At 41.5% G+C, this 27,310-nt stretch overlaps 1 protein-coding gene across 6 annotated transcripts in view; it reads left to right on the top strand.

Moving 5' to 3' along the window:
- Nucleotides 1-27,310, top strand: part of PGPEP1L (pyroglutamyl-peptidase I like) — a 79,253-nt gene that overhangs the window by 5,912 nt on the left and 46,031 nt on the right. For 5 of the 6 annotated variants that reach the window (XM_043921934.1, XM_043921935.1, XM_043921936.1 and 2 more), the window contains one exon: nt 567-619. The exons of the other annotated variant lie outside the window; for it this stretch is intronic. In XM_043921934.1, coding sequence (XP_043777869.1) covers nt 567-619 — 53 coding nt within the window. Of the gene's footprint in view, nt 1-566; nt 620-27,310 lie in introns of those variants that run through there. 6 annotated transcript variants of the gene reach the window in all.

The following is a 27,310-nucleotide window of genomic DNA, read 5'->3' as shown; positions in this document are numbered from 1 at the left end:
AAGAACTCTTCGCCTAACACTCGGTCCCAAGATTTTCACCACTAAGCCCCCAAAAGTTTTATTATTTTACTTATTACATTTGAATCCATGATCCATGTGGAATTAATTTTCGTATACAGTGTAGGCTGAGGGATCCATTTTTTTTTGACGGGTGTCTGATTTTTCCAGCCCTGTCTGTTGAAAGGCTATTCCATCTCCATTGAGTTGCTCTTGCGCCTTTGGTCACAAACAATTAGGCATACTCACATGGGTGTGTTTCCGGCTCTCTACACAGCCTGCGTTGTAACTGAACATATATGCCACACCTCTGGAGCCCTCCTACTTGGCGGTGGATCAGCTCCACATTCCTTTTGGGCTCCCCCACAACACCTCACATAAGAGAATTGGGAAGTGCTCCCAGATTCTAAGGTTGCAAGCCTCCACAGGAAAGGAGTATGTGGAGCCCCCCTGGCCCTTGATGGCCCCAGGAACCACAAGAGGTCCCCAAGGAGGTGTGGGGAGCAACGCAGAAGCATTCACCTCGGCCCAAGCCTGGCCTGAGCAAACCAGACTGTCTTTGGTTTCAGGTTTCGGGCCCTTCCGGCAGCACTTGGTGAATTCCAGCTGGGAAGCGGTGAAGGTACAATCCCTACGAGCCCAGACCCAGGAACTCAGGGTCCAGCTGGTTCCTTCTGTGGTTCTGGAAAACCCAGCGTATAGTCCACTTGGTGACCAGAGCCACATGGGAGGGGAGAGAACACACACTGCATGCCCTGGCACACGCTCCAGGCTTTGGTCCTTGGGGGTGACTCACCTGCACCCAGGGGCCCATCGAGCTCAGCAGTAAGAAAACAGGCTAAAAGGATGCCCTGGGAGGGGTGGGGAGTGGCCCGGGCAAGCTCTGCTGCCCTGAGAACTGAAGACGCCTTCTGGCTGCGGGGTCTCAGGAAAGTCACAGCCCCCAGCCTCAGTGTCTTCATTCATGCAACGGGGGAATACTAGTGCTGACCTCCAGGGTGGTTCTGAGAAATAAGAGAGGCAAGTGTATGAAGCAAAGAAGCATGTAAGTCTATAAAGGTAACTTTATAAAGCATAGCGCTTGGTGCATGGAAAGAGCTTAATACATGATTATTATTATAGACAACATGGCTTGATTTTTAAGAAAGTAATCAGAAGAAAGTGCATCCTTGGACAGGACATGAAGGGCGGTCTCGTCTGTAGAGCAGACCTCTCCTCCCTGAACCAATTGCTTCACTTGTACCCGTCCCCACACGGTGTCACTTAGAGGCTCAGAGCGCAGCCGGCTATTTATTCACACTTGACCATCAATTTCATGCCTCTGCTGGATCAAGCCAAAGGTGGAGTCTTGAGTCTATTCTCAGAGTTTCCCAGTCAAGCTGAAAATGTAGCAAAACCACTTGAATCATGCATTGTCAGCCACTGTAGCATTGATTTTCTAGCCTGTCTGCACAGATGCAGTCAAGGAAACTCTCCACTCTTGAGTTAGAACTTGGGTTTTTTTCAACCAGCAAAGAAACTCAGAGAACCCCAGGCTCACTGCCAAGCCCCACTGCTGCACATAACATGCCAGAAAGGCTAGGTCAGAGCTTTATGAGTTTCTGGATGTTTGCAGCCAGTTCCTCGAAAAACAAGACTTTTCCTGCTAAATCCAAAATGGGCCCTGAGCCCTTCTTTTTGCAGTCATGAGAATGGAAAAGAGCCAGGCTGCCAGGGCTCTCCTCTCTGCGCCAACGGTTACAAGACAAGTCACTGAGCTTTTCTGTGCCTCAATTTTCTTATCTGTAAAATGGGAAGGTTGTAATGACTATAGGAATTAATTCATGTAAAGCCCTCAGAGCATGACAGAGTAACTGCTAATGCGCACAAATATTATTATTAATAAGAAACTACTCAAGTCAGTTTTCTCAGTTGTGGGCTAATGGAATCTGACTTTGGAGATCCACACAGGAAATGGAATGAGGGTAGAGATTTTTTGGTACATTTAAGATTCACCAATAAAGCTGAAAAAGCAGGGCAGAAGGGCAGAAACAGAAGCAGGCTAGGGGTTTCCGGGAAGGGGGAAGCAGAATGGCAGACTAGGTGCTCTGAGGGGCCCTTCACCTGCAGATGAACTAGGTAAGACAGAACTTCTGTGTATTGCTGGGCACACAGCAGTAAAGGAAAGCTCATGTACATCATGCCATGCACATAGATACATCACACATACCCAGGGCTGCAGCCTGTAGGAGTGAGTGGTCAGCACCCACAACACAAAGAAGGCAGGAAGGGCATATGCCATTATCAACATTGTCATTAGCAAAGGGGTTAGAATGAAACCTAAACTCTTTCTGTAAGCTGGACCCTTGAAGGGGCATCCTGTGGTCTCTAGCATCCAGACTCCCAACAAAGTTTATGCAATTTCTCTTGATTTTTTAAAGCCTCAGATTTTCCACAAACTGAAGTAAGTTAGGGGCTTCTCTAGAGGCTCAGTCGATAAAGAATCTTTCCTCAGTGAAGGAGACTTGGGTTTGATCCCTGGGTCAGGAAGATCCCCTGGAGAAGGAAATGGCACCCCACTCCAGTATTCTTGCCTGGGAAATCCCATGAACAGAGGAGCCTGGCAAGCTACAGTCCACAGTCCATGGGGTCAGAAGAGTCAGACACCGACTTAGCAACTAAACCACCACTACTGCCGCTGCCCAAAATAAGCTCAGCATTTACTTCCAATCAAAGATCACCAAATATGCAAAGAAACAAACTACTGTAAGAATGAGCAAAAGCAGGTTTAGAACCTGAAAAATGAGTTTCTAGGTCATTCTGCTGGATATTATCAGAAAATAGCATAATTGTATATGGAATGTTTGAAACAATAATGATAGAATCACAAAAAGCAAGCAAAAAGACTATCAAAAGATTAGGCAAATTGTAAAAGGGAGTAATAGAGCCTATAACAATTTAAAACATAATTGTTGAAATGAAGAGTTTAACAGATGACTTAAATACGGTTTCGAATTATGCTAAGTAAAAGATGCCAGTCACAAAAAAATATAATATTTGTGAAATTATTATAATGAAAATAATAATAAGTGGCTGATTGAGGGCTTCCCTGGTGGCTTGGATGTTAAAGAATCTATCTGCAGTGCAGGAGACCCGAGTTCCATCCCTGGGTTGGGAAGATCCCCTGAAGAAGGTAATGGCTACCCACTCCAATAATCTTACCTGGAAAATCCCATGGACAGAGGAATCTGGCGGCCCATGGGGTTGTAAAGAGTTGGACATGACTGAGTGACTAACAGTGTCACTTTTACTTTTTCAAGCTTAAAAATAAAGGACTGAACTAAAATATAGGACAGTGAAGGCATAGAAGTCAAGAGGAGTGACTGAGTGTTCTAAGGCCCTTGCCTAGACAGGCATCCTGATGTCAAATCAAATTCAGACTTTGTTAAGTTTTATATATACATATAATAAATATAAATACAGAAATGTGTTATGTATATATGTATACATAAATACATATGTGTGTATATGTATGTGTATATATATATATAGTTGAAGTCTAGTTGATTTTAATTAAAGTACAGATTTACAGTGTGGTCTTAGTTTTAGGTATACAGCAATATATTCAGTTATATATATATATGTGTGTTTGTGTATATACTCTTTTTTCAGATTCTTTTCTATTATAAGATATTGAATATAGTTTCCTGTACTGTGTAGTAGGCTCTTGTTTATCTATTTTATATACAGTAGTTTGTATCTGTTAATCCCAAACTCCTAATTTTTCCTTCCTCCTTCCCCCTTTAGTAACTATAAAATTTTTTCTGTGTCTGTGAATTTTTTTTTGTTTTATAAATGAGTTCATTTGTATCATTTTTTAGATTCCACATGTAAGTGATATCATATGATATTTGTCTTTCTCTGTCTGACTTCACTTAGCATGATAATCTCTAGTTCCATTCATGTTGCTGCAAATCAGTTCAGTTCAGTCACTCAGTCATGTCCAACTCTTTGTGACCCCATGACTGCAGCACGCCAGGCCTCCCTGTCCATCACCAACTCCCAGAGTTTACTCAAACTCATGTCCTTCAAGTCGGTGATGCCATCCAACCATCTCATCCTCTGTCATCCCCTTCTTCCACCTTCAATCTTTCCCAGCATCAGGGTCTTTTCCAATGAGTCAGTTCTTTGCATCAGGTGACCAAAGCATGGGAGTTTCAGCTTCAGCATCAGTCCTTCCAGTGAACACTCAGGACTGATTTCCTTTAGGATGGACTGGTTTGATCTCCTTGCAGTCCAAGGGACTCTCAAGAGTCTTCTCCAACACCACAGTTCAAAAGCATCAATTCTTTGGCGCTCAGCTTTCTTTATGGTCCAACTCTCACATCCATACGTGACTACTGGAAAAACCATGGCCTTGATTAGATGGACCTTTGTTGGCAAAGTAATGTCTATGCAAATGGCATTACTTAGTTCTCTTTTATGGCTGAGTAACAGTCCATTGTGTATGTACCGCATCTTCCTTCTATTCATCTATTGGTGGACACTTAGGCTGTTTCCGTGTCTTGCTTATTACAAACAGTGCTGACATGATGAATGTTGGAGTACATGCATCTTTTTGAGTTAAAGTTTCTGTCCCTTCCAGATATAAGCCGAGGAGTGGGGTTGCTGGATCATGAGTTAACTCTGTTTTTAGTTTTTAGAGGAACCTCCATATTGTTCTCCATAGTGGCTGCACCAGTTTACATTCCCACCGATAGTGTAAGAGGCTTTCCATTTCTCCATACCCTCTCTAGCATTTATTATTTGTAGACTTTTTTATGATGAGCATTCTGACTGGTGTGAGGTGGTACCTCATTGTAGTTTGACTTGCATTTCTCCAATAATTAAAGATGTGGAGCATCTTTTCATGTACCTGTTGGCCCCATCTGTATATCTTCTTTGAAGAAATGTCTATTTAGGTCTGCCCATTTTTTGATTGGGTTTTTTTTTTTAATTGGGCTGTTTGCATAATTTGGAAATTAATCTCTTGTTGGTTGCATTATTTACAAACATTTTCTCCCATTCTGTAGGCTGTCTTTTCATTTTGGTTATGATTTCCTTTGCTGTGCAAAAGCTTTTAAGTTTAGTTAGTCATTTGTTTATTTATTTCATTAACATTACGAGATGAATTCAAAAAGAAAATTGGTGCAATTTATGTCAAAGTTTTCTGCTTATGTTTTCCACTAGGAGTTTTATAGTATCTGATCTTACATTTAGGTCTTTAATCCATTTTCATTTTATTTTTGTATATGGTATTAGAGACTGTTCTAATTTCCCTGTTTCATGTGTAGCTGTCAAGTATTCCCAGTATCACTTATTGAAGAGATTGTCTTTTCTCCATTGTATATCCTTGCCTCCTTTGTCATAGATCGATTGACCACAAGTGCAGAGATTATTTCTGGGATTTCTATCTTGTTCCCTTGATCAGTGTGTCTGTTTTTGTGCCAGTACAGTACTGTTTTGATTACTGTAGCTTTATAGTATAGTCTGAAGTCAGAATGTGTGACTACTCCAGCTCCATTCTTCTTTCTCAAGATTGTTTTGACTATTCAGGGTCTTTTGTGTTTTCATACAAATTAAAAAAAAATTTTTTTTTGTTCTGGTTCTGCAAAAAATGCCCTTGGTAATTTGATAGGGATTGCGTTGAATCTAGATTGCTTTGAGCAGAATGGTCATTTTAACAATATTGTTTCTTCCAACTCAAGAACAAGGTATATCTTTCCATCTGCTTGGGTCATCTTCAGTTTCTTTAATCACTATCTTATGGTTTTCTGAGTATAGGTCTTTTGCCACCTTAGGTAGTTTTATTCCTAGGTATTTTATTCTTTTTGATGTGGTGGTAGATGGAATTGTTTTTAGCTTTTCACCATTGAGTATGATGTTAACTGTGAGTTTGTCATACATGACCTTTATTATGTTGAGGTATGCTCCCTCTCTGCCCATGCTCTAGAGAGTTTTTATCATAAGTGGATGTTGAATTTTATCACAAGTGTATTCTGCATCTACTGAAATGATCATATGGTTTTTATTCTTCAACTTGTTAATGTGGAATATCACATTGATTGATTTGCAGACATTGAAAAATTCTACCATATTTGGAATAAATCCATATATATATATGTATAATTTGATAGGGATTGCATTGAATTGCATTGCATTGTATATGTATATACATATATATATGGCAAAATTTCAAGAATAACTATGAAGAGTAGAAAAAATTTGTGACTTCCAAGAGAGCACAGAAACAAAACAGAATACAAAAAACAAATGAACAGAACTTTAATCAAAGGGGCCAAAAATCACCCATAGAAAATCTGCTGAATACGAATTATTATAGCTTGTCCCAACGACACTGGCTGCTGCGTACTCTCACTGGCATTGTTGCTGCCCTGGGAAGCTGGAAGTTTCTTCTGTCAGAGAGATTTGCTGATTTGAAATCAAAGATGAGTGCATCTGACTGGGTGATTGTGCTCTGGCCTCAATGAGATTGATCTTTTCAGCATTTGTGAGGGGAGCTGGGCCCTGCCTTCCACCAAGGCCCTAATTTTATGGGTCACCCCAATCAGAGGAAGGCCAAAGAAATAATAATGTTGATGTATATATAAAATATTATGTCAGCTCTTCTCAGTTCAACATATGTGTGTGTGTGTGTGTGTGTGTGTGTGTGTGTGTGTATGCAGTTCCTGATTTGGAAGACAGTTGCACTCATCTCACACACTAGCAAAATAATGCTCAAAATTCTCCAAGCCAAGCTTAAACAGTGAATCGTGAACTTCCAGATGTTCAAGCTGGATTTAGAAAAGGCAGAGGAACCTTAGATCAAATTGCCAACATCCATTGGATCATTGAAAAAACAAGAGTTCTAGAAATACATCTACTTCTGCCTTATTGATGCCAAAACCTTTGACTGTATGAATCACAACAAACTGTGGAAAATTCTTAAAAGAGATGGGAATACCAGACCACCTGACCTGCATCCTGAGAAATCCGTAAGCAGGTCAAGAAGCTACAGTTAGAACCAGACATGGAACAATAAACTGATTCCAAATTGGGAAAGAAGTACGTCAAGGCTGTATATTGTCACCCTGCTTATTTAACTTATATGCAGAATACATCATGAGAAATGCTGGGCTAGATGAAGCACAAGCTGGAATCAAGATGATTGCCAGGAAAAATATCAATAACCTCAGATATACAGATGACACCACCCTTATGGCAGAAAGTGAAGAAGAACTAAAGAGCCTCTTAATTAAAGTGAAAGAGGAGAGTAAAAAGTTGGCTTAAAACTCAGCTTTCATAAAACTAAGATCATAGCATCTTGTCCCATCACTTCATGGCAAATAGATGAGGAAACAATGGAAATGGTGACAGACTTTATTTGGGGGGGCTGCAAAATCACTGCAGATGGTGACTGCAGTCATGAAATTAAAAGACAGATGCTCCCTAGAAGAAAAGCTATGACCAACCTAGACAGCATATTAAAAAGCAAAGACATTACTTTGCCAGCAAAGGTCCATGTAGTCAAAGCTGTGGTTTTTCCAGTAGTCATGTTTGGATGTGAGAGTTGGACCAAAAAGAAAGCTGAGTGCCAAAGAATTGACACTTTTGAACTGTGGTGTTGGAGAAGACTCTTGAGAGTCCCTTGGACTGCAAGAAGATCCAACCAGTCAATCCTAAAGGAAATCAGTCCTGAATATTCATTGGAAGGACTGATGCTGAAGCTGAAACTCTAATACTTTGGCCACCTGATGTGAAGAACTGATTCATTTGCAAAGACCCTGATGCTGGGAAAGATTAAAGGCAGGAGGAGAAGGGGACAACAGAGGATGAGATGATTGCATGGCATCACCGACTCGATGGACATGAGTTTGAGTAAACTCCGGGAGTTGGTGATGGACAGGGAGGCCTGGCATGCTGCAGTCCATGGTGTTGCAGAGTCAGACACGACTGAGCATATGAACTGACTGACTGACTGGCTACTAATACGTGAGTCTCTTCCTGTTCCTATTCCACCCCAGCTAGGTGTGTGTGTGTGCACGCTGTTGCTTCAGTCATGTCCAACTCTGTGCAACACTGGACTGTAGCCCGCCAGGCTCCTCTGTCCATGGGATTCTCCAGGCAAGAGTGCTGGACTGGGTTGCCCTGCCTTCCTCCAGGGGATCTTCCTGACACAGGGATCCAACCCACATCTCTCATGTCTCCTGCATTGGCAACTGGGTTCTTTACCACTAGCGCCACCTGGGAAGCCCCCAGGCAAGTATACTGCAATACAATTCTGACATTAACCCCCTGGAGTACACACAGACTTCCACAGATAAAGGGCAAAATCCTCCACAAGACTACCCTCCCTTCAGACACCAGCTGCATTTCAAGGGCCCCCAAGTCCTTTGTTCTTCTGATTATAAATTTGGGAATTCTCATGACCTCTACAGTTTTGATAATTTGCTAGAATAACTCACACAACTCAAGAAAACACTAAACTTACTTTTTTTTTAATAAAGGATACATAAAGGGTAAAGTCTGGATGGCTACCAAATGCACACGTTTCATGCCCTTATTGTGGAGTCAGGGCGAGCACCCTTCTGGCACATCAATACGTTTATCAACCAGGAAACTCCACTGAACTTCTGTATGCTGAGTCTTTATTGGAGTTTCATTGTGTAGGCAAGGTTGGCTAAATCACTGGCCATGTGATTGAACTACGTCTCCCCTCCCTGAAGGTCAAGCAACTAGAAGTCCCCACCAACTAATCAAGTGGCTGGTTTTTCTGGTGACCAGATCCCATCCTGCAGACATCAAGAGGCTACCACAAGTCACCGTATCAGCATAACAAAGACACTCCTGATGCTCTGGAAATTATGAGAGTTTTGATGTTGTATGCCTGGACCTGCGGACAAAGATCAGATGTACTTTTTTTTTATATCACAGTTCTCCAGATGGATTCCTGTGTAAGGAGAGGAGGTGGCTCATGAATAAGATAATTATAACTCAAATTAGATTCTAAGAAGGGCTTGTCTATGAGACTGTGAAGAGGAAAAGATTAATTTCATTCCGGAGAACATACAAAAGAAAGGAACCTAAAGCAAAGGGAGAAAAAGCTGCACCCCTGGGGAGGAGGGGGACACTGCGAAGGCCATCTGGTGGAAGCAGCAGTGAAAGACAGGGCAACTTCTGACAAGAGGGGATAAATTTTCCAACCCTCCATGCCTGGGTGCACCAAGACACTTCATGCAGAGTGGCTTGCTGAATTCTTCCTGCAGTCCAAAGAGGTTGATACTGTTATTCCCTTTTACAGGTGAGGAAATGGGTGCTCAGAGAGGTTGACGATCAAACCTGTATGCCATAAAGTGGCCAAGCCTAGAATCCAATCTTGGGTGGTTCTACTAAGTAAAGTCCAGGTTCAGGCCACTTGCCTCACTCTTCACCTGGGGGAAAACAACACTCAGTCCAGAAGAAGACCTCTACTAGCCCAAGAAAAGCTTTTAGAAAATTCCCTGGCATTCCAGTGATTAGGACTTGGCACTTTCACTGTCCGGGCCCAGGTTCTATCCCTGGTCGGGGAACTAAGATCCCACAAGCCATGGGATCTTTTATTTTTTGGCATGGCAAAAAAAAAAAAAAAATGCAGCATGGCTTTTAAACTTTCCAGAACTCAAGAAATCAAGACCCACTACCCAGTGAACCAGGGGTGCACAAAGTGAGGCTCACCCAAATGCCTCACCCCAATGTCTATGTCATCTTGGCTGACTCTCTGCTGTGAGTTCATCTCGACCGTCTCTGAAGCTCTCCCATCGGTGCCTGAGACACAGACAGATGATGAGCTGCTTGATCTTCTTGCTCACAGTGAGACCACAGGGTTGATGACCAGAACAGAAACCTCCGTACCGGCTGATGAGGAAGCAAACCCAAGCCCAGCTTTGGGGCCCTCTGCCACCATTTGCCTTCTCCACTGGGCCCTGCACTCCAGCTGTGGTTTCTGCTTTGCCTTTTTTTCTGGTGTTTTTCTTCAGGGCAGAGGTACTTGCAATCTCTTTACAGGCTACTTCACCCTCAGTCCTCAGACCACTGTTTCTTCCTGCACCATCTAGGGTTGTTCAGTGTCCTCCCCGTTGTGTGTGTGTAGACTCCACTCAGTATTAAACCCTCTGAATCTGGTTGGGACCTCCCTGGGAGTATCCACTGATAGTGCCAGCATATGGCCAACAGAGCACCCGTCGTAGGGCTAGTCATTGATAAGTGGGGTATTAAGACAAAGGTCTAAGCTAGTTCAGGTATATACGCTGAACCCATTATACAGATGCAGAACTTGCTCTGATGGGCTAAATGATGTGCAAGAAAACACATAGCTCCTTGAGTCAGTATAAGCCGCACACTGTCTGTGGGGACTACGGTCCCTTGTCCCCACAGAGGGCCTGGCCTGAGGCAAGCTTACCAGTTGCTCTGAGTTGACTGGATACATGAATGATTGTCAGTCGTTTCTGTCCTTCTGCATTCTCCCACAAAAAGTTAGCCTTGTCAGTATTGTGGCTCTGTCTCATGAGTCCTTATTCAATGCCAGGCATTGTAAGTTGGGGTATGTGGAATGACAGAGAAAGGAAAAGGGTGCCGTCTTACACTCATGGCATTTTGTCTCCAAGACAGGTAGTGAATTTTTGTTGTGGTTTCGTTTAAATGGGAGATTGTTGCTAAAAGAATGAAAATACAGAAAAAATAATATAAATGCTAAAAGTTCCCGACGAACAAAGACATCTCTTACAAACTCCCAGAAGGGTGACTCAATGCTACTTACCCACAGGATGTACCAGACTTTAACATCAGACTGGCCTGTACAGGGCATGCTGCCCTTCCCAGTGGGAAATCTCATCTACTGATTTATGTGATGACTGTGCCTTATCTCCGGTTTTCTGGACACTCTCATTTTGGAGCTAGTACCACCTCATATGCTTTCAAAAGAAATTATGTCCTGAACTCTTTTAGAAGTGCCTGAGCCTGAAAAGGCAGCAAATAAAACAAGGCTTTTGTAAAACACATCCTGGGTCAGTTGGGCTAGGATATTATATAACTGCACTTAAAATAAACCCAGCCTGGGGGGCCAAGAGGTCAGAGCTCTTGCCACATTTGATCAACTTGATATGCAGAGTAATTTCTTTACACTCCAAAGATGAGGTGGCTTTGTGCCTTTATTACATGTTGCTATAAAAAGCATAATAATAAAGAACAAATGGCAGTGAATCAGAAGAGAAAAAAGGAGCACCAAGCTGAAGAACACCTTAGAATGAACGGTGAGTTGTTCAGACCACACTCAGAGACAGGCAGGAAACTGCTTACCTTTCCAAGTAGCAGTAAATTCTCTTTTGATTCAGCTTTATTTTCTTTCCTAAGAGTGTCTGCCTTCTTCCTGCCAAATCCCATGACAAAACTGTTTCCAACCTGTGGGAAACAGATCGTATATCACAGACATTTTTCCAGTCTGGCCCACAGTGAGGTTTGTTCTGTTTTCTTGGTTAACACGGGAAGGCCTGGGATGAAAGTCACCAGCATGAGGGTGCAGGGAGATCCCAGCATCTCCCTGTCACGTGCAGGGACCTCACCTGTGACAGAAACCAGCTCAGTGCCAGTCACTTCTGGAGCAACCACTTGGTGGGGTTGTGTGGACTTTGACCTTGAAGGCTGGGTAGCCCCAACTCACTTGAACCCATTTCCATAACTTCATAATCTGGTGACTATGTAGTGTGAAGCCATCTTATGGTTGGAAAGAGAAGTAGCCGTACTACTGTCCCTAGTTCATGCTGGCCCCGGGACAGCCTGAAGTAGCACTGTCCTTGCATCCTCATTTTGAACTGGCATGAGGATATGAGGAATGTGAGAGCCCATGATGAAGAGCCTGGGCCCTGGGCAGAAGGCTTGCTCCCATAGCAGTGGCAGCCCACCCAAGCAGCCTGACTGCACAGTCCCCAAGGATGAAGAGAAAACACACATTGGTGGAGGAAGCCCTTCATTCCATGTTCACGAGTGTCCACTGTGGCTTTCAAAAATCTTGCTTTTATTAAACACTCAGGGAAATGCATTTAATCTGCTTATCTGGGGTAAAATCTACCATTAGAGACAAGTGAGTCAAATGTTTACTTTCCGGGTTCAGTTCAGTTCAGTCACTCAGTTGTGTCTGCCTCTTTGCGACCCCATGGACTGCAACACGCCAGGCCTCCCTGTCCATCACCGACTCCCGGAGTTTACTCAAACTCATGTCCATTGAGCTGATGATGCCATCCAACCATCTCATCCTCTGTAGGCCCCTTCTCTCCCTGCCTTCAATCTTCCCCAGCATCAGGGTCTTTTCAAGTGAGTCAGTTCTTCTCATCAGGTGGCCAATATTGGAGTTTCAGCTTCAGCATCAGTCCTTCCAATGAATATTCAGGACTAATATCCTTTAGGATGGACTGATTGGATCTCCTTGCAGTCCAAGAGACTCTCAAGAGTCTTCTCCAAAACCGCAGTTCAAAAGCATCAATTCTTCGGTGCTCAGCTTTCTTTCTTTTTTTTTTTTTCCTTTTTCACTCTCCTCTTTCACTTTCTTTTTTTTTTTTTTTTTAATTTTTTTATTAGTTGGAGGCTAATTGCTTCACAACATTTCAGTGGGTTTTGTCATACATTGATATGAATCAGCCATAGATTTACACTTATTCCCCATCCCGATCCCCCCTCCCATCTCCCTCTCCACCCGATTCCTCTGGGTCTTCCCAGTGCACCAGGCCGGAGCACTTGTCTCATGCATCCCACCTGGGCTGGTGATCTGTTTCACCATAGATAGTATACATGCTGTTCTTTTGAAACATCCCACCCTCACCTTCTCCCGCAGAGTTCAAAAGTCTGTTCTGTATTTCTGTGTCTCTTTTTCTGTTTTGCATATAGGGTTATCGTTACCATCTTTCTAAATTCCATATATATGTGTTAGTATGCTGTAATGTTCTTTATCTTTCTGGCTTACTTCACTCTGTATAAGGGGCTCCAGTTTCATCCATCTCATTAGGACTGGTTCAAATGAATTCTTTTTGACGGCTGAGTAAAATTCCATGGTGTATATGTACCACAGCTTCCTTATCCATTCATCTGCTGATGGGCATCTAGGTTGCTTCCATGTCCTGGCTATTATAAACAGTGCTGCGATGAACATTGGGGTGCACGTGTCTCTTTCAGATCTGGTTTCCTCAGTGTGTATGCCCAGAAGTGGGACTGCTGGGTCATATGGCAGTTCTATTTCCAGTTTTTTAAGGAATCTCCACACTGTTTTCCATAGTGGCTGTACTAGTTTGCATTCCCACCAACAGTGTAAGAGGGTTCCCTTTTCTCCACAGCCTCTCCAGCATTTATTGCTTGTAGACTTTTGGATAGCAGCCATCCTGACTGGTGTGTAATGGTACCTCATTGTGGTTTTGATTTGCATTTCTCTAACAATGAGTGATGTTGAGCACCTTTTCATGTGTTTGTTAGCCATCTGTATGTCTTCTTTGGAGAAATGTCTGTTTAGTTCTCTGGCCCATTTTTTGATTGGGTCATTTATTTTTCTGGAATTGAGCTGCAGGAGTTGCTTGTATATTTTTGAGATTAATCCTTTGTCTGTTGCTTCATTTGCTATTATTTTCTCCCAATCTGATGGCTGTCTTTTCACCTTACTTATAGTTTCTTTTGTAGTGCAAAAGCTTTTAAGTTTCATTAGATCCCATTTGTTTAGTTTTGCTTTTATTTCCAATATTCTGGGAGGTGGGTCATAGAGGATCTTGCTGTGATTTATGTCGGAGAGTGTTTTGCCTATGTTCTCCTCTAGGAGTTTTATAGTTTCTGGTCTTACATTTAGATCTTTAATCCATTTTGAGTTTATTTTTGTGTATGGTGTTAGAAAGTGTTCTAGTTTCATTCTTTTGCAAGTGGTTGACCAGTTTCCCCAGCACCACTTGTTAAAGAGGTTGTCTTTTTTCCATTGTATATCCTTGCCTCCTTTGTCAAAGATAAGGTGTCCATAGGTCCGTGGATTTATCTCTGGGCTTTCTATTCTGTTCCATTGGTCTATATTTCTGTCTTTGTGCCAGTACCACACTGTCTTGATGACTGTGGCTTTGTAGTAGAGTCTGAAGTCAGGCAGGTTGATTCCTCCAGTTCCATTCTTCTTTCTCAAGATTACTTTGGCTATTCGAGGTTTTTTGTATTTCCATACAAATTGTGAAATTCTTTGGTCTAGTTCTGTGAAGAATACCGTTGGTAGCTTGATAGGGATTGCATTGAATCTATAGATTGCTTTGGGTAGAATAGCCATTTTGACAATATTGATTCTTCCAATCCATGAACACGGTATGTTTCTCCATCTGTTTGTGTCCTCTTTGATTTCTTTCATCAGTGTTTTATAGTTTTCTATGTATAGGTCTTCTGTTTCTTTAGGTAGATATACTCCTAAGTTTTCTTTATAGTCCAACTCTCACATCCATACGTGACTACTGGAAAAACCATAGCTTTGACTAGATGGACCTTTATTGGCAAAGTAATGTCTCTGCTTTTCAGTATGCTGTCTAGGTTTGTCATAACTTTTCTTCCAAGAAGCAAGCGTCTTTTAATTTCATGGCTGCAGTCACCATCTGCAGTGATTTTGGAGCCCAGAAATATGAACTCTGTCACTGTTTCCATTGTTTCCCCATCTATTTGCCATGAAGTGATGGGACCAGATGCCATGATCTTAGTTTTCTGGATCTTGAGTTTTAAGCCAACTTTTTCACTCTCATCTTTCACTTTCATCAAGAGGCTCTTTAGTTCCTCCTCACTTTCTGCCATAAGGGTGGTGTCATCTGCATATCTGAGGTTATTGATATTTCTCCCAGCAATCCTGATTCCAGCTTGTGCTTCCTCCAGTCCAGCATTTCTCATGGTGTACTCTGATATAAGTTAAATAAGCAGGGTGACGATATACAGCCTTGATGTACTCCTTTCCTGATTTGGAACCAGTCTGTTGTTCCATGTCCAGTTCTAACTGTTGCTTCTTGACCTGATTACAGATTTCTCAAGAGGCAGGTCAGTGGTCTGGTATTCCCATCTCTTGAAGAATTTTCCACAGTTTGTTGTGATCCACGCAGTCAAAGAATTTGGCATAGTCAATAAAGCAGAAGTAGATGTTTTTCTGGAACTCTCTTGCTTTTTCAATGATCCAATGGATGTTGGCAATTTGATCTGAGGCTCCTCTGCCTTTTCTAAAACCAGCTTGAACATCTGGAAGTTCATGGTTCATGAACTGTTGAAGTCTGTCTAGGAGAATTTTGAGCATTACTTTGCTGGTGTGTGAGACGAGTGCAATTGTGCAGTAGTTTGAGCATTCTTTGGCATTGCCTTTCTTTGGGATTGGAATAAAAACTGACTTTTTCCAGTCTTGTGGCCACTGCTTAGTTTTCCAAATTTGCTTGTATATTGAGTGCAGCACTCTCATAGCATCTGCTTTTAGGATTTGAAATAGCTCAGCTGGAATTCCATCACCTCCACTAGCTTTGTTCGTAGTGATGCTTCCTAATGCCCACTTGACTTTGCATTCCAGGATGTCTGGCTCTAGGTGAGTGATCACAGCATCATGATTATCTGGGTTGTGAAGATCTTTTTTTGTATAGTTCTTCTGTGTATTCTTGCCACCTCTTCTTAATATCTTCTGCTTCTGTAGGTCCATACCAATTCTGTCCTTTATTGTGCCCATCTTTGCATGAAATGTTCCCTTGGTATCTCTAATTTTCTTGAAGAGATCTCTAGTCTTTCCCATTCTATTGTTTTCCTCTATTTCTTTTCGCTGATCACTGAGGAAGGCTTTCTTATCTCTACTTGCTATTCTTTAGAACTCTGCATTCAAATAGGTATATCTTTCCTTTTCTTCTTTGCCTTTCACTTCTCTTCTTTTCATACCTATTTATAAGGCCTCCTCAGACAACCGTTTTGCCTTTTTGCATTTCTTTTTCTTGGGGATGGTCTTGATCACTGCCTCCTGTACAATGTCACAAACCTCCATCCATAGTTCTTCAGGCACTGTCTATCAGATCTAGTCCCTTGAATCTATTTGTGACTTCCAGTGTATAATCATGAGGGATTTGATTTAGGTCATACCTGCATGGTCTAGTGGTTTTCCCTACTTTCTTCAATTTAAGTCTGAATTTGACAATAGGGAGTTCATGGTCTGAGCCACAGTCAGCTCCCGGTCTTGTTTTTGCTGACTGTATAGAGCTTCTCCATCTTTGCCTGCAAAGAATAAAATCAGTCTCATTTCAGTATTGACCATCTGCCGATATCCATGTGTAGCGTCTTCTGTTGTGTTGTTGGAAGAGGGTGTTTGCTATGACCAGTACATTCTCTTGGCAAAACTCTATTAGTCTTTGCCCTGCTTCATTCTGTACTCCAAGGCCAAATTTGGCTGTTACTCCAGGTATTTCTTGAATTCCTGCTTTTGCATTCCAGTCCCCTATAATGAAAAGGACATCTTTTTTGGGTATTAGTTCTAGAAGGTCTTATAGATCTTCATAGAACTGATCAACTTCAGCTTCTTCAGCATAGCTGGTTGGGGCATAGTCTTGGATTACTGTAATATTGAATGGTTTGCCTTGGAAACAAACAGAGGTCATTCTGTCATTTTTGAGATCGCATCGAAGTACTGCAGTTCAGACTCTTTTGTTGACTATGATGGCTGCTCCATTTCTTATAAGGAATTCTTGCCCACAGTAGTAGATATAATGGTCATCTGAGTTAAATACACCCTTTCCAGTCCAGCTTAATTTGCTGATTCCTAAAATGTCAATATTCACTCTTGTCATCTCCTGTTTGACCACTTCCTATTTGCCTTGATTCATGGACCTAACATTACAGGTTCCTGTACAATATTGATCTTTACAACATCGGACTTTACTTTCATCACCAGTCACCTTCACAACTGGGTGTTGTTTTTGCTTTGGCTCCATCCCTTCATTCTCTCTGGAGTTATTTCTCCACTGATCTCCAGTAGCATATTGGGTACCTACCAACCTGGGGAGTTCATCTTTCAGTGTCCTATCTTTTTGCCTTTTCATACTGTTCGTGGGGTTCTCAAGGCAAGAACACTGAAGTGGTTTGCCATTCCCTTCTCCAGTGGACCACATTCTGTCAGACCTCTCCACCATGATCTGACCGTCTTGGGTGGCTCTACACAGTATGGCCGATAGTTTCACTGAGTTAGACAAGGCTGTGATTCTGTGATCAGATTGGCTAGTTTTCTTTGACTGTGGTTTTCCTTTTGTCTGCCCTCTGATGGAGAAGGATAGAGGCTTATGGAAGCTTCCTTTGGGAGAGACTGACTGAGAGGGAAACTGGGTCTCGTTCTGATGGGCGGGACCATGCTTTTATAGTATTGCACCTTAAGTCCATCCCCACATCGATAGGATGACCAACCAGAAAAAGAGGAGTAATACCTTTTAAAATGACACCAGCACCTTTCTAGGGTCTTACTGGGGGTCCCCCTACCCCTACCACTGCCCCCCAGCAAATGCAGAGTCCTCAACTCCTTCCCAGTGCCAAAGTAGAGCAGACTGACTCATTCCCCACTCGTTTGATTGGTCATTGCTGTGGCTTCTCATCAAAAACACAGGCTCAGGTTACAAGGGCTTCAGCAGTTGCTGTTTTGGGGCTCTAGAGTGCAGGCTCAGTAGTTGGTACGGGGGCTTAGTTGCTATGCGGCATGTGAATTCTTACCAGACCCGGGATCCTGTTCCCCTGTGTTGGCAGGTGGATTCTCATTGGGCCACCAGGGAGCCTCTTCCTTTTTTTTTTTTTAATTTATTATTTTTTTTATTTAATTTTATTTTTTTTTATTAGTTGGAGGCTAATTACTTCACAACATTTCAGTGGGTTTTGTCATACATTGATATGAATCAGCCATAGAGTTACACGTATTCCCCATCCCGATCCCCCCTCCCACCTCCCTCTCCACCCGATTCCTCTGGGTCTTCCCAGTGCACCAGGCCCGAGCACTTGTCTCATGCATCCCACCTGGGCACTTCCTTTTTTAAACAATATTTTGACATTCTGAAATCAGAATCTTCCAGTCAGTTCCATCTTACGTTTTGTTACAGTTGAGCAGAGCGTTTGTTTTGTTGGTGGTTCATACAGTAATGCCTTGCCTTCAGTCTCTGGGCTCAGGTTTGATGAACTACATCATGTCCTTTCTGGATCGCATACTCTTATCAGTATAGGAAACACTCCAGTCTGTTTTTCTTGTTTTGTGGAATCCAAACCAGACTGTTGAGGGCATTCAGCATTTGTTGTATTTATGTTGCCATAAATATGATGAAAATATATCCTGCAACACACACAGTCTGACCCCAGAGGAAAGAACACAAACAAGTGTGACCCTGGAGTTCAGGCAGCAGAATGTCAGCTTGAACTGGGATTGAAAGGCAACCCTTAGTTCCTATGGGGAGGAACAGAGCTTTTGGAGAAACAAACAAAAGGCTCTTAGGAATGGTTTTTCTCATTTCGGTCCTCACATCCACATTGAACACACATTTCACATTTTAAAAAAAACTTCAACACTGCATTAAGGATGCTACACCTGGGATACTAAAAGCTGTGGAGGCCCTTGTGGATCTGAACCAGGCTCCAAGCCGATCCGAGACACCACTGATGGGTCCTGGGCCTCTGCGCTGACATCTAATCACAGGTAGCTAAACTGCACCCCCGACCAGCCTTGATATGGTCACATTTCCCTGGGATGTTCCTGACTGTCCCAGCTTTGGGTCCCACCCTCCTCACATGCTACACCTTCTTTCTGGGTGGGAAAGTGTCCTGATACAGGGTTTCCTCTCTCACAGGCATTTGCAGAAATATCTAGACAGGAACTGTTGAACCCAAAGATCTATGGAGGTGAGATTTCAGGCCCTGGGTTCCCCAGAGATGGGGATATGGTTGGAGAGCCCTAATACTTTGGCCACCTCATGCGAAGAGTTGACTCATTGGAAAAGACCCTGATGCTGGGAGGGATTGGAGGCAGGAGGAGAAGGGGACAACAGAGGATGAGATGGTTGGATGGCATCACCAGCTCAATGGACATGAGTTTGAGTAAACTCCGGGAGCTGGTGATGGACAGGGAGGCCTGGCGTGCTGTGATTCATGGGGTTGCAAAGAGTCGGACATGACTGAGCGACTTAACTGAACTGAACTGAGGATGCATTTGGGGTAGTGGTCCTGAGGCAGCATCCTACTGGGATCCTCCTCTCTTTTGCCCATTGTAAGATTATTTCTGTCCTTTACCCATCTTGGTAACTAAGTTCTAAGAGCTCACAATTTGTAGACATATATTAATAGCCTGGCCTTCCAAGTGGCGCTAGGGGGAAAGAACCCTCCTGCCTCTGCAGGAGACAGAAGAGACAGTGGTTTGATTGCAGTTTGGGAGATTCCCTGGAGAAAGAAATGACAACCCACTCCAGTATTCTTGCCTGGGAAATCCTCATGGGCAGAGGAGCCTGGCAGGCTACAGTCCATGAGGTCACAAAGAGTCAGACATGACTAAAGCGACTAAGCACACACAACATGCACATATAGTAGGAGCCAGTTAATCAAGACAACATGGCTCTAAACATTTGTACCACGAATAACAGTGCCTCCAAAATACCCAAAGCAAAAACTAATAGAACTGTAAGTCTTATTAACAGTTATAGTCAGGGATTTTAACATTCTCCTTTTGATAATGGATAGAAATACATAGACAGAAAATAACAAAGATACAGAAAACCTGAACAAACTATCCATCAGCTTGACCTAATTGACATTATAGAACTCTCCACCCCAAGCAGAATACAACTCTTTTCAGTACATGTAGGACATTTACCAAGACAGACCATATGCTGGGTCATAAGACAAGTGTGAATAAATTCAAAAGAATTCAAGTCATGCAAAGTAGTTCTCTGGCCACACTGGATTTAAATTTGAAATTAGCTCTAGAAACTGGAAAATCTGCGTATATTTGCACATATTTAGAAACTAAATAATACCCTTCTAAGTAAACCATGGATCAAAGAAGGAATAAGAAGCGCTATTATAGCCTTTTGAAATAAATGAAAGTAAAAACACAACATATTAAAATTTGTGGCATGTTGCTAATGCAGAACTTGGAACATTCATAGCACTGAATGAGGATATTAGAAAAGAAGAAAAGTCTCAAGTCCATGTCCTCAGCTTCTACCTTAAGAAACTAGAAAAAGAGCAAGTTAAATCCACACTAAGGAGAAAAGAGAAAGTAATAAAGATCAAAACAGAAATCAATGAACTAGATAGCAGAAACATAATAATGAGAATCAAAGAAACCAAGAGCTGGTTCTTTGAGAAAGTCAATAAAATTGATAAATGTATAACCAGAGGAATCAAGAAAAGAGAGAGAGAGAATAGTTCCTGTTAATTTTTAAATTCACTTACAGTGCTCTGGCTTCCAGCCCTGGTCCTATACTCAAGCTGCTCCCATCAGAGTCACTAAAGACCTCTTAAAAAAGAGGTCTTTTTTGCCATTTTACTTGACCTCCCTGGGGTCCTAATAGTCTTTATGGTAGATACAGTATTATTATTGTTCCTATGATAGAGGTGAAGAGACTGAGGCCCAAGGTGACCAGATCCTCCTTCCTTCTCCTTTTATTGGCTTGATATGTTGCTGTTAGGATTCAATGAGATAAAATAATAAATAACCTGTAAGGTCTTAGCTCGGCTCGTATCTTCACTAGTGCCTCAAAGAAAACACTACTTAATCACAAGCTTACTTTTCCAAAACCATACCCACTTCCAACAAGCTCATGTCCTCAAACTCTGGCCACCAGAAAAGTCTGGACTCCCCACTGTCCCTGCCTGTTCCTTGGTTCCTGGGGAAATAACCACAATTAGATTGTTCTGGGTTTGCAGTACAGAATTTGGGGGGGGAATAATTGCCATCCAAAATGTTGTGGTCCATGCACAGGTTGGAAGAGAATTTCCAGACACAAAATATCTCAGAAGGGAGTGAGTTTACTGAGAACAAAGAGTGGAGCTGGTGAGGGGCACTGCAAACACAGCAGTCTGACATCCTGACTGTCCATGGAGAGCCAACCCCTTTCATGGGCTAGTGGCCAACTTTTATAGCCTCAGGACAAAGGAAATCTCTGCGGAAAGGCTGGTGTTAGATGATTGATCAGGAAGCAATATGGTAAATATTTCACCCAACATACAGTTGGGCTACTGGGTGGTTTAGGTCAGGGGGGCTCATGGCAACAGTTGTTATGGGGCTTGGACATTTTTGGAGATTTGGTCCTGCAACCTCAGTATAGGGCTCCACCTTACCCCATCTTTTTATTCATGGGCCAAATCTTTTGCCCCTTACCCTGCTGCGTATCTGTCCCTGTCTCAGGCTATCATGACCCAGGTCATTGAGAAAAAGGGTGATGATGACTGCTTTGACTTCTTCAAGCTGAACACAGGCGTTGTAGGGCCCTGGGTTCCCTTTGCCTGCTCTATGTCACGGTATACTTAAGGAAGAAAGTGGGGGTCCTCAGAATGGTACGGTGTCTTGTTCCAGTGCTGTCCAGGAGTTGACCAGCTGATATTCTTGCCATGCTACCATTTGTAAATTTGTTGTATTCTAGAAGAAACGAACTTAACAAGAAGGTTAAGATATATGGCCCGAAGATTAGTAGAAGTAGAAGAGCTATCAAGAGGCCCAGAGGAGGGATTAGCTAGGAGAACCAGGACCAAATATTGGTCTCACAATGCCACAGGTCAGATTCCCCAGAGGCTGCCTTCTCTGTTTACTCCATCAATAGTGCCTCAGAGGCCAGCCTGGACCTGCCCTCATTGGTTAAAGAAGCAGCACTCTTCCTTCAGCACTGCACACATCCCAACTTGGTTCACGGTTAGTAAGTCTAAAGCCTTCTGTTCTGTAAGACTTAAAACTAAACTTAGAAGTCCTGCTGAAAAAAAAATCTACAAGCAATAAATGCTGCAGAGGGTGTGTAGAAATGGGAACTGTCTTACACTGTTGGTAGGAATGCAAATTGACACAACCACTATGGAGCACAGTATGGAAATTTCTTTAAAGCTAGGAATAAAACTACCTTATGACCCAACAATGTACCCCAATGTTCATTGCAACACTATTTACAATAGCTAGGATGGGAAGCAACCCAGATGTCTATCAACAGATGAATGGATAAAGAAACTGTGGTACATATACACCGTGGAATTTTACTCAGCCATAAAAAGGAGCATATTTGAATCAGTTCTAATGAGGAGGATGAACCAAGAGCCTATTAAACAAAGTAAAGTAAGTCAGAAAGAGAAAGATAAATATCGTATATTAACACATATGTGTGGAATCTGGAAAGAGGGTACTGATGAACCTATTTGCAAGGCAGCAATGGAGATGCAGACATAGAAAATGGACTTATGGAGACAGTGGAGGAAGACGAGGGTGGGAAGAATTGAGAGAGTAGCACTGAAACATATGCATTACCATGTGTAAAATTATTAGGTTGGTGCAAAAGTAATTTTGATTTTGCATTTTTGAACTTTGCCATTTGATATTGGAATATATTCTTTTTTTTTCCATTTATTTTTATTAGTTGGAGGCTAATCACTTTACAATATTGTAGTGGTTTTTGCCATACATTGACATGAATCAGCCATGGATTTACATGTGTTCCCCATCCCGATCCCCCCTCCCACCTCCCTCCCCATCCCATCCCTCTGGGTCTTCCCAGTGCACCAGCCCTGAGCATTTGTCTCATGCATCCAACCTGGGCTGGTGATCTGTTTCACCCTTGATAGTGTATTTGTTTCAATGCTATTCTCTCAGAACATCCCACCTTTGCCTTCTCCCACAGAGTCCAAAAGTCTGTTCTGTACATCTGTGTCTCTTTTTCTGTTTTGCATTATTGTTACCATCTTTTAAAATTCCATATATATGCATTAGTATACTGTATTGGTCTTTATCTTCCTGGCTTACTTCACTCTGTATAATGGGCTCTAGTTTCATCCATCTTATTAGAACTGATTCAAATGAATTCTTTTTAATGGCTGAGTAATATTCCATGGTGTATATGTACCACAGCTTCCTTATCCATTCGTCTGCTGATGGGTATCTAGGTTGCTTCAATGTCCTGGCAATTATAAACAGTGCTACGATGAACACTGGGGTACACGTGCCTCTCAGATCTGGTTTCCTGGGTGTGTATGCCCAGGAGTGGGATTGCTGGGTCATATGGCAGTTCTAATTTCCAGTTTTTTAAGGAATCTGCACACTGTTCTCCATAGTGGCTGTACTAGTTTGCATTCCCACCAACAGTGTAAGAGGGTTCCCTTTTCTCCACACCCTCTCCAGCATTTATTGCTTGTAGACTTTTGGATAGCAGCCATCCTGACTGGCGTGTAATGGTACCTCATTGTGGTTCTGATTTGCATTTCTCTGATAATGAGTGATGTTGAGCATCTTTTCATGTGTTTGTTAGCCATCTGTATGTCTTCTTTGGAGAAATGTCTGTTTAGATCTTTGGCCCATTTTTTGATTGGGTCATTTATTTTTCTGGAATTGAGCTGCAGGAGTTGCTTGTATATTTTTGACATTAATCCTTTGTTTCTTCATTTGCTATTATTTTCTCCCATTCGGAAGGCTGTCTTTTCACCTTGCTTATAGTTTCCTTTGTTGTGCAAAAGCTTTTCAGTTTAATTAGGTCCCATTTGTCTATTTTTGCTTTTATTTCCAATATTCTGGGAGGTGGGTCATAGAGGATCCTGCTGTGATTTATGTTGGAGAGTGTTTTGCCTATGTTCTCCTCTAGGAGTTTTATAGTTTCTGATCTTACTGATCTTTAATCCATTTTGAGTATATTTTTGTGTATGGTGTTAGAAAGTGTTCTAGTTTCATTCTTTTACAAGTGGTTGACCAGTTTTCCCAGCACCACTTGTTAAAGAGGTTGTTTTCTTTCCATTGTATATCCTTGCCTCCTTTGTCGAAGATAAGGTGTCCATAGGTATGTGGATTTATCTCTGGAATTTCTATTCTGTTCCATTGATCTATATTTCTGTCTTTGTGCCAGTACCATACTGTCTTGATGACTGTGGCTTTGTAGTAGAGCCTGAAGTCAGGTAGGTTGATTCCTCTGGTTCCATTCTTCTTTCTCAAGATTGCTTTGGCTATTCGAGGTTTTTTGTATTTCCATACAAATTGTGAAATTATTTGTTCTAGTTCTGTGAAGAATACCGTTGGTAGCTTGATAGTGATTGCACTGAATCTATAGATTGCTTTGGATAGTATACTCATTTTCACAATATTGATTCTTCCAATCAATGAACACTGTATATTTCTCCATCTTTTTGTGTCCTCTTTGATTCTTTCATCAGTGTTTTATAGTTTTCTATGTATAGGTCTTTTGTTTCTTTAGGTAGATATACTCCTAAGTATTTTATTCTTTTTGTTGCAATAGTGAATGGTATTGTTTCCTTAATTTCTCTTTCTGTTTTCTCATTGTTAGTGTATAGGAATGCAAGGGATTTCTGTGTGTTAATTTTATATCCTGAAACTTTACAATATTCATTGATTAGCTCTAGTAATTTTCTGGTGGAGTCTTTAGGGTTTTCTATGTAGAGGATCATGTCATCTGCAAGCAGTGAGAGTTTTTCTTCTTCTTTGCCTATCTGGATTCCTTTTATTTCTTTTTCTGCTCTGATTGCTGTGGCCAAAACTTCCAAAACTATGTTGAATATTAGTGCTGAGAGTGGGCACCCTTGTCTTGTTCCTGATTTTAGGGAAAATGCTTTCAATTTTTCACCATTGAGGATAATGTTTGCCGTGGGTTTGTCATATATAGCTTTTATTATGTTGAGGTATGTTCCTTCTATTCCTGCTTCCTGGAGAGTTTTTATCATAAATGGATGTTGAAGTTTGTCAAAGGCTTTTTCTGCATCTATTGAGATAATCGTATGGTTTTTATCTTTCAATTTGTTAATGTTGTTTATTACATTGATTGATTTGTGGATATTAAAGAATCCTTGCATTCCTGGGATAAAGCCCACTTGGTCATGATGTATGATTTTTTTAATATGTTGTTGGATTCTGTTTGCTAGAATTTTGTTAAGGGTTTTTGCATCTATGTTCATCAGTGATATTGGCCTGTAGTTTTCTTTTTTCGTGGCATCTTTGTCTGGTTTTGGAATTAGGGCGATGGTGGCCTCATAGAATGAGTTTGGAAGTTTACCTTCTTCTGCAATTTTCTGGAAGAGTTTGAGTAAGATAGGTGTTAGCTCTTCTCTAAATTTTTGGTAGAATTCAGCTGCGAAGCCATCTGGTCCTGGGCTTTTGTTTGCTGGAAGATTTCTGATTACAGTTTCGATTTCCTTGCTTGTGATGGGTCTGTTAATATCTTCTATTTCTTCCTGGTTCAGTTTTGGGTAGTCATACTTTTCTAAGAATTTGTTCATTTCTTCCAAGTTGTCCATTTTATTGGCATAGAGCTGCTGGTAGTAGTCTCCTATGATCCTTTGTATTTCAGTGTTGTCTGTTGTGATCTCTCCATTTTCATTTCTAATTTTGTTGATTTGGTTCTTCTCCCTTTGTTTCTTAATGAGTCTTGCTAACAGTTTGTCAATTTTGTTTATCTTTTCAAAAAACCAACTTTTAGCTTTGTTGATTTTTGCTATGGTCTCTTTTGTTTCTTTTGCATTTATTTCTGCCCTAATTTTTAATATTTCTTTCCTTCTACTAACCCTGGGGTTCTTTATTGCTTCCTTCTGTAGTTGCTTTAGGTGTAGAGCTAGGTTATTTATTTGACTTTTTTCTTGTTTCTTGAGGTAAGCCTGTAATGCTATGAACCTTCCCCTTAGCACTGCTTTTACAGTGTCCCATAGGTTTTGGGTTGTTGTGTTTTCATTTTCATTCATTTCTATGCAAATTTTTATTTCTATTTTGATTTCTTCTATGATTTGTTGGTTATTCAGAAGCGTGTTATTTAGCCCCCATATGTTTGAATTTTTAGTAGTTTTTTTCCTGTAATTGAGATGTAATCATACTGCATTGTGGTCAGAAAAAATGACTGGAATGATTTCAATTTTTTTGAATTTACCAAGGCTAGATTTATGGCCCCAGGATGTGATCTATTCTAGAGAAGTTTCCGTGTGCACTTGAGAAAAAGGTGAAGTTGCTTGTTTTGGGGTGAAATGTCCTATAGATATCAATTAGGTCTAGCTGGTCCATTGTGTCATTTAAAGTTTGTGTTTCCTTGTTAATTTTCTGTTTAGTTGATCTATCCATAGGTGTGAGTTGGGTATTAAAGTCTCCCACTATTATTGTGTTATAGTTAATTTCCCCTTTCATATTCGTTAGCATTTGCCTTACATATTGCAGTGCTCCTATGTTGGGTGCATATATATTTATAATTGTTATATCTTCTTCTTGGGTTGATCCTTTGATCATTATGTAGTGTCCTTCTTTGTCTCTTTTCACCTTTATTTTAAAGTCTATTTTATCTGATATAAGTATTGCAACTCCTGCTTTCTTTTGGTCTCCATTTGCATGAAATATTTTTTTCCAGCCCTTCACTTTCAGTCTGTATGTGTCCCTTGTTTTGAGGTGGGTCTCTTGTAGACAGCATATATAAGGGTCTTGTTTTTGTATCCATTCAGCCAGTCTTTGTCTTTTGGTTGGGGCATTCAACCCATTTACATTTAAGGTAATTATTGATAGGTATGGTCCCATTGCCATTTACTCTGTTGTTTTGGGTTCGCATTTATACAACCTTTCTGTGTTTCCTGTCTAGAGAAGATCCTTTAGCATTTGCTGAAGAATTAGTTTGGTGGTGCTGAATTCTCTCAGCTTTTGCTTGTCTGTAAAGCTTTTGAATTCTCCTGCATATCTGAATGAGATCCTTGCTGGGTACAGTAATCTGGGTTGTAGGTTATTCTCTTTCATTACTTTAAGTATGTCCTGCCATTCCCTTCTGGCCTGAAGAGTTTCTATTGATAGATCAGCTGTTATCCTTATGGGAATCCCCTTGTGTGTTATTTGTTGTTTCTCCCTTGCTGCTTTTAATATTTGTTCTTTGTGTTTGACCTTTGTTAATTTGATTAGTATGTGTCTTGGGGTGTTTCACCTTGGGTTTATCCTGTTTGGGACGCTCTGGGTTTCTTGGACTTGTGTAACTATTTCCTTCCCCATTTTAGGGAAGTTTTCAGCTATTATCTCCTGGAGTATTTTCTCATGGCCTTTCTTTTTGTCTTCTTCTTCTGGGACTCCTAAGATTCA

The sequence above is a fragment of the Cervus elaphus genome, chromosome 13 (genome assembly GCF_910594005.1).
Source record: "Cervus elaphus chromosome 13, mCerEla1.1, whole genome shotgun sequence".
Taxonomy (NCBI): Eukaryota; Metazoa; Chordata; class Mammalia; order Artiodactyla; family Cervidae; genus Cervus; species Cervus elaphus.
Note: the sequence above shows the minus strand (reverse complement) of the source record. Positions and strands in the feature narration are given on the sequence as shown.